The sequence below is a fragment of the Siniperca chuatsi genome, linkage group LG7 (genome assembly GCF_020085105.1).
Source record: "Siniperca chuatsi isolate FFG_IHB_CAS linkage group LG7, ASM2008510v1, whole genome shotgun sequence".
Lineage (NCBI taxonomy): Eukaryota > Metazoa > Chordata > Actinopteri > Centrarchiformes > Sinipercidae > Siniperca > Siniperca chuatsi.
In genome coordinates, this window is record NC_058048.1 from 24,857,301 (window position 1) to 24,877,568 (window position 20,268).

At 38.0% G+C, this 20,268-nt stretch overlaps 1 protein-coding gene across 4 annotated transcripts in view; it reads right to left on the reverse strand.

The window, feature by feature from the left end:
• The window catches only part of cadm2b (cell adhesion molecule 2b), a 164,811-nt gene that overhangs the window by 30,905 nt on the left and 113,638 nt on the right, over positions 1–20,268 (reverse strand). For 2 of the 4 annotated variants that reach the window (XM_044202892.1, XM_044202893.1), the window contains exon 2: positions 15,361–15,387. The exons of the other annotated variants lie outside the window; for them this stretch is intronic. In XM_044202892.1, the coding sequence (XP_044058827.1) occupies positions 15,361–15,387 (27 nt within the window). The remainder of the gene's footprint in view (positions 1–15,360; positions 15,388–20,268) is intronic. 4 annotated transcript variants of the gene reach the window in all.

Sequence of the window (20,268 nt, forward strand, 5' to 3'; positions counted from 1 at the left end):
CCGACATCTGTCTCGACCTCCTATAGGCACTGTTCACGGAAGACATTTTGATATGTCACAGTAGCAAAAGCACAGGTGTAAATTATACAATTAATGATGGCTGAATTCCATTTAGCTGCTTCAATTTCAGGGTCTTGGTATTGTTCATGCTGACTCACTGTCACAGCTTACTGTGACACTTGAATACAACAGAGCCATCGTTAATGTTGTTAGTGACACCTGTACTTTTCCTACTACAACAAATCAAAATGTTTTCTATAAAAAAGGCCTATTAGTTTTATTGCACCTGTTGACACAACAAAACATGCATTTGGTACATATGAAGGTTCATAGAGTTTGGTGACCTTGTAATCCCAGCATAACTCCATCCAACTTCAACCTGAGCAGAGGACTAATTATTTAGATTAAGTGAAAACACCTGTGTGGGTGTCTTTAAAGATTGGATGATCTATTGTTATTACCTTGTTATAACTGAGCTGTAATATAAACTTCTATAAATTGCTAAGGTGTAATGTGCTTCACAAATGATAGAAAAATAGAAACATTTAAAACGAAACAACAAATTATTAAATAAGACACATAATAAACAAAACAGATATTTGAAAACAAACAAAATGAAAGCCACAACGTGTAGGCCTGTCACGATAACTACTCGCAATTATTTCAATTATTAAAATAATTGCGATAAATGATATTCATGTCATTTTAACATCATTTTAGGCTATAAAGTCATTCCTTAACCGGCAATATCGTAATGGTAGGGAAAACCCTGCTGTTAATTCTGGCATCATGTTGGCTAAAATGTTGGTGACATTCTTATGTAAAAAACAAACAAACATGCATGTAAACACAATGGGCAATATCGAGGTCAGCAAAAATGATCGAGATCATGTCCATATCCAATAAGTCGATATCATGACAGGCGATAATTACATATCATATAAATCGTACGATAAGGCGACGATGTAATTATTGTGACAGAATTTTGACTCACACTGTACATTTATCTACAAATAAAAATTATGACATCAGAATTTAAAAAATAATCAACACATTGTGGATTTAACAGTAAATAAACAAATATTTCAGGTATGGAAAAAAGCGATAAAAGCTTCCAGGTAAAAGTATAGATTATGTTGAGCCATGGCTATGTTTTCCTATAAAAGTGAACCCAGTGAAAAGGAACAAACAGTTCTGAGAGAAGTAATGGAGGTATGAAGGTTGTCTGCTCCACTGATGATCCAAGACGACTCAGTGTAGTGCAGTGATGAAATGAGGAATAAACCTGCACTTTTGCAATACGCCTTAGGGGAGGATAGGCCATCCCTTAAACACAAAGCACATCAGCTCTACAGGCTAAAGGACTTCAATACTGGGCATTGCTGTATTCTTTTTCCAGCACTTAGATATATTATACTGAATGAATGAGAAGGAACTACTTATTTTCAGTCAAGGCCAGCTGCAGGTTGACAGCTTGCTCATATTTACAGCAGACAGCACACAGGTTAGTGCTGGTTGAGTAACCTGAGATATTTTGATGAAAGTAACTGGCACCCTCTGAAACACGAATACCATTAGCGTTTGCTTTTTTCATGCTGGCAACTCTCCTCCTTTAATCCATGGATATCATGAAGTGCTATAGTAAAAAATGATGCGATAAGTCACATCAGTGTTTCTCTCTCCCTCTTTCCAATCCAGCCTCCCCACAGCTTCTCAGAAAGGGAGGTTAAGATTAGAAACATGGAAGGATGAATTCTGAACTGAAAATGAACTAATTTTTACATTAAAATTTCACTTAATCAATTGAAATCCAAGCTTTTTATTGTTTTGTTTTTGTGTATATGTGCTTTTAATCAAAACATTTTCAGCATCAGCCTGCTTATGGGCCTAACTCTTAAAGCTATAGTTGGTCCCTTGGCAGTGCTTTCCCCTTTCACGCTGTTTTTATATGACAGTCACATGGATCTGAGAGCTGCTGTTTTTTTTTTTCAGTGTTAAAGCAAAGAGCCCACTCCAGTGAAAGCTGAAACTGGCAATATCACCCTGAGCTGGGAGATTATGGGCCACATTCAGGTGGGCCACCAACACATTGATCATCAGTCACAATGTCAGCACACACAAGATTAGTCAAGTTGTTTGCTGTGCTTCACACAGTCAGAATGCTGCTGACACATCTCTCCACTGTGACATTAACTTTCATACAGAATCCAGTGACATTGCCTCATGAATCAAATATTTACCTGCACAGCTGAAATTAGGTAGAAATGTAAATGGGGGAGAAAAGATAGCATCTTCATTGTAAACACAATTTGATGATTACATTTTAAAGGGGAAGCACAGAAACAGATGTCTGCTAAAACACAGACTAGATGTAGATGTCTGCTCTTCATCTCTATACATTTTAACATAGGATGAACTCTGTGCAGCAGGTGTAGAGCATAAATATGAATACAGATGTTCAGAATGGCTGGCTGTTGAGTATGTATTAACAATAAACTATTTCATTTAATCTCAACCAGCCTCTCTTCATGCTGTTATCAGAATGCAGCTCAGACCGTAGCCTGATGGAATCTTGAGTCTGACAATATTAGAAGCCAAGAGTATGATACTTAGGTTATTGATTTTGCGAGTCTTGTGGTCTGGGTGGGTATCTAGAAGAGGAAGATAGAAATCTTTATGACTGTACTTAAAGGAAGGATTAAGAGAGTTAGCTGATGAATGTAAATGGAGGGCTTTATCATTATTGATGATGTGGAAATCTTTTGGTTCTGTTTTGATATCATTCTCATATAAAATCCCAACAAGATGGGAAACCCTGAAAACCAGATCATTTGAGAACTGTGTTGCATATATAATTTCACTGATTCGTCTAATGACCACTGATGCAGGGCGTAAGGTGAAAAATACGAGGAACATCTCTATTGAGGAGAACAGAGAGTTAGTGGAGGAAGAATGAGCCATACCACCCCAAAAGCCTTTCTCAGTTTCAGCTGACTGCACCAAATAATGGAAAGCAGTGCCTTGATGAATGGCTGGAGAGCAGTCAAGCACACCACTGCAGAATAAACTGTAAACTGCAGGCAGGATAAAAAGAAAACAAATAACTAGAAAATGGTTCAAGAAATAGCAGATTCCTCCATTTATTACGGAATAATAACTATTATTAATTTTCACATGAAATTAATTTATCAAACCACCTCACCTCTGGTGCTTGATTTTACAAGGGCTTCTTTACAAGTAGAGATGTTGGAGGTACTGATCACCCGTCTGCATACTAATGAGTCATGGCAACTTCATAGTGCCTGCCAATGACAAAATGCCATATAACATCGCTCTACAAATCACATATCTATCCCAAGTGAAAACTGGGTGTCTGACATGGATTTGTTGCCATTGCAATGTAAAGGCTGCCTGTACTTTTAAGTCTTCATTCATCTCGTCAATGATTACATATATCTGCATTATATATAACATAAATGTACAAAAATATTTGTCTCTTATTATCAAAACTAAATTGTTGACATGACAATATAGGCAATACCTATAAAAAATGTTCAAGAGGGTTATTTATTATGCCCCTAAAACTAAATGGTAAGATAAAAACATGAATGGATAAATGTCTTGTATCACTGTTTCATGCAAATACTTATGACACATTTCAAGGTATTCCTTTCCCAAATAAAAAAAATGCAAACAAAGAAGTAATCTGTGATTTACATACACATAAAACTACTTTTATCTACACAATTTTTGTTAAGAGATTAAAATTTTTCTTGAATCTCAGAAAGCCAGTATGTCATATATGTGTTTAGTATGTGTTTGTTTTTTTAGGTTTTACAAACAAAAAAACAACCAACTATTTGTTTTACAAAAACATTAATCCTCAACTGATGTACACAATAAATGCTGTGAAGCTGAAAACTAAAAGTTTGGAAAACAAAATCAAATGATTTGCATTAATACTCACAAGGTATTTAAACAGACAATATACTCTTGAGAACACAGTAATTAATCACTGAAATTGCTGTGAGTTGACAAAATTGTAATTAATTGGCTAACTCTAAACTGTGTGGCCTATTTGCCAGCATGTTGAGAGAGAAGCAAGTTGAACATCCGCAGTGTATAAATATTCCATTTAATTAAAACTTGAGGCCTCTTGTGGTGTGCATTCCTTGGTGGAGAGAACAAGAAATAATGGAGCTTGCTGTCTCCCATGTGACAAATACAGACAGCTCTCTGTTCCAACTCAGTGTGAAGTTTTGTAAAAGTGTGGCTTACATTTTGCTCTTAACGTCATGTTGAATTCTCAGTGTTACTCCTCTTTTACTTTTGTTAGAATAACTTGTCCTCATTTGGCTCAGTCACTTTCTCCACAAGAGCTATTAGACACTTTATCACATGTGATACACATCCACCAGTACACCAAACATTATACCTACTGAATACTTCAAAGAGGTCACATGGGTTATAACACCAACTACATTCTTTGTTGTAAATATCTCCAGGACTATTGGTTGTGTCCCATAATTTACAATCCAGAATAGCCTCCTCTGAAGAAACCCAACCTTGATTCAACCTTCCTTAAGAACTAAAGACCTATATACTCATTGCTTTTTATCTCAAAGATTCTGGAGAAAATAATTTCAAAGCAACTCTAGGCATGATGTGTGCACGATATGTGATCTTCAAAAATAATCAAGGAAATAACATATTTGAAAATTTTCAATATGAATTTCTCTGGCACTGAAAACATCCTGCTCAAAGTTATGAATCATTTCATATAAGAGCAGAATCAGATGAAAGGCAGTGAATACTCCAAATAGTTATGACACAAAAATGTTTGAGTTTTCTATTGGTGACCCTGATTCCTCCACCTTTATAGTTACATGTGGTGTACACCAAGGCTCAATTCTGGGAACAGTTTTATTCTTATTACATTATACGTTCCAGTCATACAGATATTTCCTCCAGTACTACATTAGTGATAGGCAGCAACTGTATGTCAGTAAAACCAGGTTGGCTGTTTTACACACCCTGTTCAGCTGATGTCCTGGACTACATATCTCAGAATATTCAAGTTTAACTCTGACAAAGCTGAATTTCCTGTCATTTCAACTGAATGTTTTTCAAAACTGCTTATGACCTTCAATACAAGCTTAAATGTCGGGTGGTAAATTTGGTCCAGTGAACTTTTTCTCTAACCAGGAAATCCTGCCAAGATGAAATTTCTCCACTAATGCAGAGAGTCATACAAGCTTTTATATCTTCTTATATTATAACTATCATGCTGTACAGATTCTAAAGCACCTTAAGACAAATTTGTTATTGGGCTATTTAAATTAAATTGTGTTTAAGAAATCAAGTGGACAATCAGTATAACATCCAGCAAGGTTTTTGGCCAGGACTAAGTGAAGGAGCCATAATACACCCACTTTGGCAACCATTCATTTTTTTTAACTGATGTCAAGATTTTATTGATAACTTTTATGGCTTGTCAAGGCCTTGCCCTCAGCTATGTCTCTGACCTTTTGGCCCCTCATGAGTCAGGGTGCAGCTTTAACACCACAGGCAGGGCTCTTGGCAGTTGCTAAGTCTAGGCTCAAGATGAAAGATGACTGGATTTCACTGTCAGGACACCTAGGCTGTGAAATGTCCTGCCAGACAAGCTCAGACTGCTAAATCAGTATCATCCTTTAAAATCACCTCTAAAATCCCATTTTTGTTGTTTTTATTGCTTATTTGGCAGGCACTTTTTAACTTGTTAGTAGAAATAATGGTATTTGTATCAGGAGCAATGTTTGAAGTACTTCTTAATAATTTTTCTAATGCTGTTGCTAGAACAATAAACACTGTACAAAGTTACACAAAGTAAAAGCAACAGTGTGAGGTCTACTATATAGCCACTCTGACAATAGCAGATATGTCAAGGGAAATAATTGCTGATTACTGCATGAATTCAGCTTTTCTTATTAATGTTGTCTTAGTATTTTCCAAAAAGGTTATTGAAAAGGGACATGAGAGTGATCCAGGGAGCTGTGAAAATTTAACAGACAAATTCATATCTGTGAAGCCAGTGAATAAATTGCTTCCAAGTTATGCTCAGTTGTCCACTTATAACCACCATACCAGCACATTTCAGGATGTTTTAATCTTTCATATCCTCACATTGCTGCAAACAACAGTATTCTGAAGTTATAATGAATCCAAGTGAATCTGTTTCAATCAAACTGGCCTCTGTGATAAAATCACTTTTATTTTGGCAAGTTTGGAGCTGTAACAGTGCAAAGGTGCTGGGTTTAACCGGCAAACATGGAGATAAGAGGGTGAAACTACAAAAAGCATTTATTTCAGTTTGAAGATCTAACTTTGATTAGATTTAAACTTAAAGCTGAAGCTGTTAACTGTGTAAAGACAAATTCACAACAGTAGCATGAACATGAAAATTAGCAGCTTCTCATTTTTTCTCAAATTTTTCACAGCACAATCCATGACCATCTAATTAGGACAAACCATTTCATACTAGCTTTATTAATGTAATGAAAGCACACCTCTGAGTAGATCATCATGCTTATGGTGCAGCATGATTGAAAATCATATCTTTATTTCATTAGTGCAACAGCATTGGTTTAAGTATTCCCATGGATTGAAGAGCTGATGTTTCTGTTAGCCCAAATGCTTTCCAGCAAGTACAGTACAGTATGTTCTCGTAAATAAAACATTTTTGGTATTAAAGTTGAAAGTAGTGGTAATGTGGCACAATTTCAATATTGCCTTTGTACAGTATGTACTGCATATAAATGCATATTAGTTACTGTAGGTTGTTGGGCCTCGCCTAACCTCACCACGTGTGAGGGACAAAGACAGGTATACCTGGAAAGGCCAAAGCCTTCACTAAGAGACTTGACTGAGAAACACAGAACAGACAGTAGAAAGACACCAAGCCGACACAGCCGTTAATTCACACCTAGATGTAATATTTAGATGAAATCTCGCTTGAAGCCAACACGACATCTCATGTTGAATCCAAACAATGGAGTCCCATTGGACGGGTTGCGCAACACGGCGCATGTCGACACCAACTCTATAAAGCCTGGCACCCCACACTGCCAGTTGTCTTTTCCCACTGTGACCACGTTACAACAGGAGGTCTCCTCCGCTGTAACTACATTACTACAGGGAGGCACATCACGTGAACTTTATCTCCCTAGGAAAAGTCTTAACTTGCTAGACGAGAAACAGACTGCTTTGTGTTTGCTGAAACACTTTTTTTGGATCCTGATTGTTATACTCCACATAACGATCTTTGCCTGCAGAAGAAAGACACAGATTCACTGATTTCTTCACAGAGAGAAAGACCGCCAGAGAGCCTCTCTTCCTCTCTGCTAAAGTCAACTGCTGCTTTCCTTTGCTGCCCTTCGAAGGAACAGTTTCGCCATCTGACCTACCGACAGTGTGGACCCGGCTTCATCAAATTAACTGATGCATCAATCGCTAGCCAAGAGCAATTTCAAGTAAGAGGCTTGTGTCTGGGCAGAGATAGATTTTATAACTGTGTATTATTTCATTTAAGGTTCATTGTTGTGATTTGTGCTTTGCTTTTTGGAAAGTGACGGACCGCTGCGTCCGAATTGATGTGTTTTTATTTGTGTTAGCATGTTTGTACCGGTACCACGCCGCTGGGCCATAACTTTGTTAGCTTTAGCAACTGTGGAAGCTAATAACAGTGCTTTATCAGACCAAAGTACAACACGGCGTCTTTTTCTCGGCATTTGAGATTCCTTGTGCCTTACTATGTTTGCTTTCCTCTCACTTTTATCTCCACTAACCCACACACCTTTACACGTACATTTACACGCTTACACACATCTGTGCCACATCTGTGCCAGATAACGTGGTAGCTTAGCCAGCTAAGCTGCACGTTATCTTGAGGACAAATAGAGCTCGTCCTCTCATTTTGGCTCTGTCCCTTTGTTCGAGATTCGCAGGCCTGCCCGCCATTTGGCTTAGTTCGTGACGACCACCCACGTGGCTGCCACCTTCCTTGCACCCCCCTCTCTATTGCCCCCCACACACACCCACACATCATATATGCTTGCTGATTGTTGTATGCTTATTGTGTTTAGACTAGACGATAGTGGTTGTTGTCTGAAGTAATTAATTGTTAATCGGTGCTAAGGTTAGATAAACGCCATTGTATCTTTTAAAGAGCAGTTGCCAGTGGTTATTGTGTGTACATGTTGTGTTAATAGCTGGTTGCGACGGTCAGTGCTCGGTACTCACCCTTCATTGTCCATTATTAATGTAAGATGATACTTTAATTATCAACATTTTTAGGTGGACAGCCACCTTTGAAACTGTTTTCCCCATTTGGTTATTGGTCCCTGATTCCAGGATGGTGCCCCGTAATTATTAATTTATATTAATAATTTTATTAATATTCATACATATCTTTGATATTTCTGCTAATAACCAAACCTGCCCTACCTGAATCACAACAAGGTGGTTAGTAAATATAGCTACTACATTTTTCTCCTCATGGTTGTATTCTTGTATTCCTGTAGGATTCTGTTGCCATTATGCATTACTGGCTCACCTGAAAATGAGGTATATATATATATATCACTTGACATGAACTTGCTAAGTCAAGTACTGTATAGGTGTTCTTTGCTCTACAGCACTCTTTTGTTCCTTTGAACTTTACTCACTGACATGAAATTAAAAAATTAACAAATCTAAAGCAGATCCCCTGAGAACCTACACTTTGATTTAACATCATTAACAGGGCATTGTCAGACGTGTGTGTTACCACAGAGCCAGACTGGATTCAAGAGTGATAGTCTCAGTTGTTCCTACATTTTTTTTAAGGACTATTAATATGACTGTTTTTTGCAGCTTAATGTTCGTGTCTAAAATGACCTACTGTGATTTGTGTGATTCCTCTCTTACAGATATGCACACCCTAAACTCTAGAGACCTGGGTGATTCATAGGAGGTAAGGATCATCTGTACATGTTCAAGATAACTAGTAAAATGTAATCAAAAATTGATTAAAACTGAGTAGCTCTCAACGCCAAACTTGAAGCAGGAGCTCAGAAAGACCCATAATCAGGCCTGAGAGTGTCTGTCTCGGGCTGTCCAGATAATGGCTGCCTGTCACATGATTCTCCACAGTAGTATTGATATTGTTGCTTAACCATTTAAGTGGCCTTCCTGCCAAAACTAACAACACCGCTCCCTCAAAGGGAGTGAAGTGGATTAGATTAATGCTGACCCTTCTGTGGAGGACTACTGAAAATGAATGAAAATGGTAAATAGACTGTACTTGTATAGCGCCTTTCTAGTCTTCCGACCACTCAAAGCGCTTCACACACTACATATCACATTCAACCCATTCACACACTGATGGCATGCTAACTGCTCATCAGTCCAAAGTAACTAATCATTCACACACACTCACACACTGAAGGAACAGCCCTCGGAGCAATTTGGGGTTCAGTGTCTTGCCGAATCAAACCGCCAGCCTTCCAATTGGTGGACGACTCGCTCTACCACTAAGCCACAGCCGCACCCTCCATTCTACTAAACTAAGCCATCTCTAGTCTACTAATCAACTGAAATATATTTTGAGTCATATTGAGTCTTTAGTGAAACCCCCCCAAAACAATGTATAATTCTTATCATACTTTAATGTATAAATTACTATAAAATTACTATTAGTATAAAAATTTGTATTTAATGAGTTTATTTGACAACATTTTCAAAACAAGAACAGCATCTGCCATTAATGGCAGCTCTGCTTTCAGCTTATCTGCTGGTTCGAAACAGATGTGTCTGATGACTGTATGTTACTGGGGTGCACCAACACTCTCTTTGAAGCATTTCATGTAAACAACATGTTCAATTCACTAGAGGCCAAATAAGACCACTTCTGAAAATTCAATGTTGCCAGTTTGTAGAATACTAATGCATCCAAACCCTATACATGATTACTGTCTGTCGCAATTTTAAATCTTGAGTTTGCAACAGCTTTGTTAGTAGCTGGTACTAATTGCTTATTGATTTGGGGCATATGATAGAACATGTAAAGCTTGTGTGAGTAGGGAAAGTAAGGAAATTCTGTGAAAATGACAAATTATATCTGTTTATATTATATACAAAACAAGAAAATAAGATACAAAGTTCTTCTGAACCAGTTAGTGTGCAATAAAAAAAGCTAAGTACAATATGTAAACTATATCCATGCATACATACACATTAAAAGGTAGAATATAGAGAGGTGATCCATTACGGAACTGGTTTAGCGGCCCAGGAAGCTCACAGACCAATTGCATGCATTGTACATCATCTCAGGTGATTCTACTCAGCCAATCAAATCTGTGCATAACCATTGCGAGTCAAGTCAGTGAGTGAGGTACATACACACAGGAAGAGTAGAGACGAGACGAGTCAGAGAAATAATTTCACATGGCGTGCTCTAAAAAGAAGTAGACAGCGAAAACGCTGTAAGCTTTTAATCAAGAATGGACTGTTACATGTTCAGTCTTCCCACAGACAGTTAAAAACCAGTATGTCTCATGTTCCGAGATCATGGAGATTATTAAAAGCGGCAATGTGAAGCGCCACTACGAGACAAAGAACAAAGCATCTTTTGAACAGGTTAACAAGGGGGACAGATTTTGGTCATTTGGCATCCCCCCTCAAATCACCTACTGCGAACACGCCTGAAATCGCATATCACGTGACTATTCACACATTGGGCATGTGTGGGCCGGTGTAAACAGGAAGCAGATTGTCTACTCTGCCAGTGGATGCTCAGTTGTGGTAAATACTGAGAACGAAGAACAGCACTGGCGAAAAGTAAGACCAGAGATTTCTTTGCTTAGACCGACAACGAGGCATTGACAACAAGGTCAGCAACGCCTGTAATTCGTTAACCATGTTGAATGAGCAACTGGTAGTCAAGGCTGATGTCTTTGTTTGTTTTCTACCAGAAAAGGGACACGTGATAGGGACATGACGAATCAAGGAAGGACACGTAGTGACTGACTCCTGGCATTTCAGATCCAGCCACTCCCTCCTGCCCTGCAGTAACCCCTTTCACCTTTCCCATCACCTGACCCTCCACACCCACCTGCTTCCCACTTTCTCATTAGCCCTGCAGTATATACCAGCCCATTTCCACTCATTCCCTGATACATGTCTTTTGTGCCTTAGCTTGTGCCTTAGCTTTCCAGCCTTTTGTTCAGCCTGCCTGACCTAGCCTATATGATCCCTTGCCTGACCTCGGAAACTTCTGCCTGACCCCTTTTTGAATAGGTTTGCCTGTTTTGATCTGCCTACCTTGTTTTGACTATGAGTTACATGATGAATCTGAACAAACCCGCCATTTGAATAATATGTGGATATAATATGCTCGCTGACACATTCATTAACTACCTTAAACTGTAAGTGTTGATAAAGGAAATGCTTTGAAAGTAAATGGTTATGAGAGTAGATAAAACACGCTCCTTTTATCAATTGACCCGTAAAGTAACCCCATCATATCTGATTGTTTTCACCTAGAGTGACCTTTTCTGAACAGTCTTAAGAGGAAAAACATGGGCAAACACATATTTCATGTAATGTATTTCTATAATGACTGAAAGGTCATATCTGTCACCAAAAATAATAATTTATGCTGACAGTGCAACTTGAACCCTATTCGTTCAACATCAACAGAAATGCATCTTATGTTAATGGGAATTGATTATGATCTGAGGCACTCAATAAGCTGTGCCATTTTAAAAGCTATCAGCCTAGTTGATTGGAGAGATTTAAGCAACTATTTAAGGGCAGCAGCTAATTAGCACTAAATCTGATCCATTAACTGAAGCTAATCTGTAAATTACCTGTCCAAAGTGATCCATGTTTGAAAACTACAACTACTGGTTTGAGAGAGTCAGCTTTAGATAATGTCACAATTTAAAATCAACAGGGAACATTTGAAATCTTGCTATACAGGCCTTCCAATATGCAATTCATTCAGTCATAGAAAATCCATATGCAATTATTGTAAAAGCAAAGGCTGTGATTACTTTTGTCCAGATTAATGATGTACTCCATGTCACTCTCTTCCACATCCCATTTACATCTGGCAATAAAGTACAAATGCAAAGAGGCTAAAGGAGAAAATATATGTGGAGGTCACTCATCACCAAAAATTGATTCAGATGCAATCCAGCTGCAGCTTCTATCTCAACTGCTGTTTAAATTCCAGGTGCAAATGGCTCCTGAGTGGTTTTTGCAAAATCAAATATGAATCTTTCTTGCATTAAATATGTTTGTGTGGAATCTTATCAAGACAGATTCGACTGTATGCCTCCGTTATCTGCACTATAATTATAGTGGTTTTCTACAATGCTTCCATCAGCTGTAAAAAAGAACAGTTCACCGCAGATCAGACAGGCACAATGCACATGTTGCAATGACCCACCACCACATGACAACCGTGTATCAGCTCTGTATTGTATTCATAGTCAGCACCGATAGTGTGATCTTAAATGATGCAGTCAGCTGATTGAGCTGTTACAGAGCCCGATGAAGCCTGTTAGAAAGAAAATAACAAAGACGGAGTGAGCTGTCTGTCAGCTTTACCCTCCATCAAAAAGGACATTTTGTGCCTGTTACTGAGTAGCACCTGAGCAAAAGTGAACCTCCCTCGACTCAGAGGTGGTACTGAGCACCGTCTTCCCCTGTGATTTGCCACAGTAGGGGAGGTAGGGGGAAGGTAGGGGGTGGACAATCCACAGAACTGGCAATAAATATCCCAGCTGGGGAAACTCTTAGCAGTGTTTTTTTTCTGCTGTGCAGGAAAGGGAAAGAGGAAAGTGGCAATACATCAGCTTCAGAAAGTGGGTCAGAAATACTGTACTGTCTCCAGGTGAAACAGGAACTTACACGTTCAACTGGTGTTACTTACAAGACAGTACATGAGATGTGCCTCAAATGAAGTTTGTGAATATGTTGGGGGGTTTTTAAATCCTGGTGCTTGTAAGCATTCTGCTACACACTGAAAAATAAAACTGATAAACTGGCAAAGTCTACATAATGACAAACAAATGGCAACACTGAGACAACAACAAGAAATGCTCCTAATAGTGATCAACCCAATTCTGGAGGACTGATAAATGCTTTAATTAATGGGAATTCAGTGGAACACAAGTTTGATTGTGATTTATGCTGCATTTTTTCGCAATAACCACAAGTATGGATTTCCTTTAAAATGTTGAGGAGCCAAGAGGTGAGAATGAATGAGACTAGTTACCACATGCTCTTCAGGTATTACTTTCAAGGACTGTTCTGTGCGATATATGCATTCATCTTCCATCTCTACAAAGCCCACTGAATAATTTGGTCAGGAATATGTTGCTCTTTAAGATGTTCAATAAAACCTTATCGCACCGAGAATCCTCGCCCGGTCCTCTTTAAATGTAACATGACCTCTATCGGAAAAACTTTATTTGAAATGCTGTTAAATTTACTTACTTACTTACAACCTGCCTGAATATGCCATTCATAATGGTTACTTAAGAGAATTGTAAAATAACCTCTAATTTCAGCTTCATGTTTTACCTCTGCCATATGGTTTACTACGAGTAGTGTGGAGCTGCATTTCTCCCATTTGCTTGGCAAAAATGCACTTACAAGTTGCCTTGCTACTTCTAGCTGAAAAACGTGAATTTGGGATGGCCATGAAAAGTTCTCTCATGAAGCAGTTTACCCTAAATTTACTCTTTATACAGTGTCAACACTTAATATAAATGATTCTCCTTTTCTCTGCGCTGGGACTGGTCAAAGCATTTCTTCATATGCTCAGGTGAGTCCTCAGAGAGCAAATAAATCTATTCGTAAGGTCTCGGTAAATAAATCCAGAGGTATGTTTTCCATTATAATGACAACTACTAGGATGATTATTATCCTGGCTTCTAGGCCTTTTTCAACAGTTACTCCTCAAATTACATAGTAATCAGCACGCAATAGGAAAGCTGACAAAATCCATTAATCAATATTCAAGACTGATACATGTGGTTATATTCATTATCTTCATTGTTATTAATAAAAGTTATTAAGTGTAATTAGAGTGCTTAAAGTGCTGTTGAAAAAGGTTTCCTAATGTTGAACTAGATTCCAGAGGTACGGATGCTGAATGTGTATCTTCTGATAATTAAAAACTAGCCCCCTAATTACTTCTGTAATTAGAAAACACTGCATTTTCAAAAAGGGGGGAAAAAAAGAAAAACCCTCATTCATGAACATTAACAACATTAATCAGTGGGTTTGGTTGAAGTCATGTCCAAAAAAACAAACAAAAACAATAAAAAAACAAACAAATAAACAAAAACACTGGCCTAACTAATCCACGAGGATATCATGTTAGTAAGCTAGATTTCATTTCACCGTACAACACAGGAAAGACAACAGTAGGCTCCTCAAATTTCAGACTGGTCAAGCAAACAAGCCAGAAGAACTAGCAAATAACATTTTTACAGAATCCATCAGTAACCACATTAACAGTGGCATCAATAACCATAAAGGCAGAGTCACTGAGACACTGGTGTATTTGTGTTAGGACGCTACAATAGTAACAGCCAGCAAGAACATGAACAGAAAATGTATACAGTCTGTAAACCATCAAATATTCTGTAGCAGGATTTTTTTTCTCAAAAGGTAGAAGTAATTTGTGGGTGAGCAGTAAAAAGAAAAAAAACACCCTAAGTGCTGAATTTCTCTGCTCATTGCATAATGAATCTGAAAATGACAATTTATCAGGCAGTAGATCAGATTCAATGGCAATGAAGTGAACATCTACACCACCAAATATCAGGACAAAGCATTAATTACTGAAGGGCGGCAGTAAAATAAAAAGTATGAGAAGCAGACATGTGACCAGAAGGTCTCCAGTTTGAATGCACAGTATGTCTGGGAAAATCTGGGTTGGGAAAGCAAATGAGAAACACTGTCCTCCCTCATACCGCCGAGGTGTCCTTGAACCAGGAACAACACCCCAGCTGCTCCAGTGGAGCTGCACAGTGGCCAAATAGAGGAAAAGCATCACTGGGTGAGGCGGGCAGCTCCCTGGTGTGAACATGTGAATCTATACATATGTGAAGCAGGTTGTATCTGAGAATGAGCGAGCATGTTCAGCAAACCTCTCCTAGAGAAGTAAAAGGTTAAAAAAATGCTCAGAAAGATTTGCAGCAAGCAGTGTATGTTAATGCTTCCCAGACTCTTGGGGGAGATAAAAGGGCGATCCAAACATTGTTTATTGGGAACTGTGTGCAACATAAATCATGTAGCAAGAAAATGGAGGCAATAACTCACCTTTCGCTTTGCTTTTTGTCCCAGCCACTGATAGCATGAGGGGGTAAAGCAAGGAAACAGCAGGTTAGATAGGTCGTATGAAAGAGTAACAATGATAGCATGATGATTATTTGCTCTAACCATGTTGATAGAAAGTATAAGATTAAATGTTCTGAATGTGGAAATGTGAGTAATAGTAGTCAGTATTAATGTATACCATACCTGACATGTCAAATGTTAGAACTTAACATAAATACAACATTACAAAGAGACAAGAAAAACATGAATACAAATATTACAGATTCATTAAATTAAACCCTTTAACAAGCTTAGTCACATCATTGATTCTTTAACATCTACAAAACAGGCATCTGTAGCTGGTAGTCCAGAGAATATAATTATAGCCATTTACACTACAACTGCAAAAGACACAACACACCAGTTTCTGCAGATTATTTCACAATTTTTCTCCTATATGGCCTAAATGACACTCCTTACTGTATGTGAAAACACTGAACCATAAATGGATGAACAAAGAATTGTAATGGTTATAGATAAACAAATGTCATTAAAGTTCACATGGTAAATTAAACTGAAACTGAGGTATTTTCTTTATGCTTCTTAAAAAACAAGCTGTGTTTAATATTTGTATTTTTTGCAATCAATCATGTTTATCAGTTATGATAACACGTAATAATTGTGAAACTTTAGGACAGGGGAACTACTAGTCAACGTTTTACTGAAGCATCTATTGGTACAATGGAACACCAGCCTCAGACAGGTTAAACAAGTACAAGGATAGTACAAGGGCATTTTTAAACTTTCACTTTTGTTTTCACTTTCAAATAAGTGGTATAAATATTCATCCATCCTCTATACTCGCTTATGGCTGGCCAAGGCCAAGGGGGGATGGAGCCTATCCCATGGTCTACTGCAGCTAACTAAAGATTTGTGCCCCTTAGGATTCGCAGGCTAGGTTAACCTGCCATGAGACTAAAACTAATGATGCATTTATGCAGTCCTAGATAACTTCTGAACTTGTAGCTAATAGTTCCTGACTTATCACTAAGAAGTTGCCCTAAAGTGAACGAAAAGTATTCATAATACATGGAACTTTATACCAGGTTAATAGTTAAAAAATGTCTCTTTGGGTGTGGGGGCAATTTGGAGTTTCCAATCAACTTAAACTGCATGTCCACACAGGAGATACAAAACTGGAACCAAGGACCTTCCTACTCTGAGGTGTCAATGTTAACACTGTTTAGCAGGCTAAATTTCAGTGGACAAAACCTGTCTGCAGTTTGGTTCCATTTACATTCTACAGTAAAGCTGATAAATTATCGGGCATAATAAAATTAACTACAATAATATGACCAAAGTTGTAAATAATGAGTTTAAAATACAATTTCCTCACAATGTGTGTCTCTGTATTTGCACGTTTGTCTTGACTTTGCTTGTATAAGATTACTGTGTCATGGATAATTATGTTAAATCTGCTTGTTTTTTGGATCCAGAATACTTGTTATCACCATGTAATGTTACATATAGCAAAAGGATCATAGGATATAGCAAATAATCCAAACAATTAAGTACTGTAAAATTGTTAATAGCAACAAAATGTTTAATTCTCTCTCTTTACGGGATAATCTGTCTGCTCAATAACTTTCAACTTTCACCTTCTGTGCAAATTACATGCTACTCAGGGTAACATGCCAGACTGATTTCCTTTCATCATCACTCGAGAGACAGTGGTTACATAAAGGAAGACACTTAGGTGTAATGAGGACAGAACATTGTTACCAAAGGCTTCAGACTAGAAGAGATTAAAGCCAGGATTCCACCGGGCACAGCTCTATACCATAGCATCTGCGAGCCGGTTTTGTTCCGTCCTCCAAGCGGCTTCACACCCCCACCGGGAGCGTTTCAGAAGCAGAGCGGTTTGCCTGCCCAACGGTGTTGACTTGTTGATTTGGTCCTTTTTCCTTGACTTTTGTGCTTCTACCATGGGTAAGTAGGCTATGTAATTAAATGGTTTCTATTTTTGTCTGTCTTGTGTTTTTTGTTGATATACAACTCGGAGTCTGCACACTGTTTTATTTTGAAAATTAACCCAATTCTCTATGCCGTTTCTGTGTCTGACTTCCTGCCCGGTTCATCTTCTCTGTGCAGCTTGACGCGGCTTCTGTCAAAAATAGACTCGCCGCATATTCACCGTGGAGCAGAGCGGAGAGCCACTTCTGGGATGCTTCTGGGACTGGCTTCTGTTCACAAGAGGAAACAGCTAACCTGCTTATCTGGAGAGAAGATTATAGTATTGCCTCTTTCTAGCCATTTTTAATGCGAATAAATGACTGACTGTTTACATCAGGTCATTGTCACTACTCAGTAATTTTAGCTTTGATTTCATGTGTAAGTAAAAAAGGAATGAATAGAGGAGGGAAGAAAATATACTCAGTACATCACTTTCAAGAACACGTGCAGGTAGTCACTCTGAGCTATCAAATCACCTCTCTGAATATTCCTACATTCACATTCTGATTTACCCAGGTCATAAGATGGGAGGAGGAGGATCAAATAGGCAAGCACCCACCTCAAAGGTGACAAGCTTATATCTCCGTCTTTGTGCACACAAAAAATAAATCATGGAAACACAGTAAACTTCATGAGAAGTCTCTTGAGGAATGTAAGTTATTTACAGCAGACAACATTTGCCCCCGATGTTACATATTCACAGCACAGTATAAAAAACAGAACTCTGAAGGTATACTCACTGCTGGTCTTTCTGCAAAACGTCTATCAGTGAGGTAGGAGGTTATATTAACTTAAGGCTCACATCTGATTTCTCAAGGAATGTTGATGAGATTTTGCTAGCAGGATCTGTAGTTAAGGTGGTTCTTACATTTAAGCCATTTTTAACTGATTTGCATGTATTTTTGTGTTTCCATGCATCCATAAGTTGCATTTTCTGCTATGAGAGGGCGCTGCTGAAAATACTATTTTTAACTGGAGTTTTGCATTATTTATTTTATTTCATTATATTTTTATGTGTCTTGTTTTTCGGTAATAAAAACAGATAAATTCCTGGATTCTTAACAATTTGGCAAATCAGCCATTTGGTAAATGTTTTCATACAATCTGTAAATTACAATGATACACAAACACAGAAGAAGTAGCCTAACATTTAGCTATTTTTTTCTTTTGTTCACCCTGAACAAAGCTTCTGACAGAGCTGCAGGTGAAACAAGACTGGAGGTTTTCCTTTTAAAGCCTTGGCCAAATCTGAACTGACTGGGGGTCACACAATGTGCTGTTTCTTGTGGATGCAGAGGTTGACTGACAAGAGCACTTCTTAGCTCCTCGAGAAATAAGCTCCTCTTGTAGTATTTACCTCTCTTCCACCTCTGGTCTACAAATGCATTGTGTGCTGACAAATCCTGTCTATTATGGGAAATGTCTAACAGCTAACAGGCCGCCGTTCCCTTCCAGCTGGAGATGTCGGTGAAATTGTTCACACTATGCACACCTAATTTGTTTCTGTTGTTGTCAAGGATAATTTCTGGCTTCTTACCATCTTTCTGCTGCTCAAAGTTGCATCTGTATTCAACATGCTCATCAATGCTGCATTCATGTGTTTTCCCACTGCTGATATTTGAGAACTGCTGGGCATCCATCATAACAATAATGACATGTTTGCAGGGAAGGCTATTTCAGGGGCAAGGCTCAGTGTGTGTGTGTGTGTGTGTGTGTGTGTGTGTGTGTGTGTTTATATGCTGGTACCTTCAGTATTAGGTAAGCTGAGGCTAAAAGATTGTCCTGCAATCTGCATTTATTCTCAGTAACCAGCTTCCACAAGTCCAATTTTATCTATAACACAATTCTTTGCATTTCTTTTATCAGGCCAGGCCAAACGTTCAATAAAAATAGTGATCATTTTGCTCATCACAATACCCATAGCTGTGGGTGGAATGAAGCCTTGTGGAAAAAGTACTATTTCTGACTTAAAAATAGGTCAGTGTTAATCTGATGTCTGCAGAAAGGACAAAATTTTTATCTATAAAAATAGGTAATTTCTTGGTGATCCTTGACCAAACAAGTAACGTAAGCCATTCTACTATGGAAAATTCATTGTTTTTGACACTCAATCTTTCCGTATGCTCCCAAGCCTGCGCCTCTTCCTATTTTCTCCTTACGTGGAAGTTATTAATCTCTGACTCCCTCTAAATTTAATAGTGTTGACAAAGTCAGACACCATGATAAGATTCTCCTTGCTGCAAACTGGAAATGTTTGCAAGCACATGGCAAGCATATCAATATATTCTATCTGAAAAGTATAACGCTTTGACATCCCTAAGAGGACTTTCACTGAAAATCAATAGCAGGGCACACTTCTCTGTAAGTATGTCAATGTGTTTAACACATTTATGGCATGGATAAATGCATGAGTGCATATATCAAATCCAACACTACGTAGAAATACTACAAACACCTACCTGTTTTTGTTCATGATTACATGACCTGAATACAGTAAGTTACTGCCTTTTTTGTAATAAAATGAAAAAAAAAATTGTCTATGGATTTCTCTACTTAAAAAAATTAATGAGCTTAATCAAATAAGAAAATTTTAAGAAAATGAGGGAGAGGCTTTGGAGCAGCTTAAACAAATGGTCAAAACAAATCAGTTTTGCATCTGTAATTTGTTAGTACCATTTCAGGGTCTCATATATCTTCTTAATTGTAATGACCAACTGACTCTCAGAAAGAAATAACATTAACCTCAAATGATGTTGTATAGAAGCAGAATCATATTTTTTATCATAATCAACAACATTATACTATAGCAGTGACGCTGAGGCAGTGCAAGGGTAAAATCTGTGACATTCATTCAGTTATATTAGCTTGAACAGGCAACATGTGGAGGGCAGTTGCTAA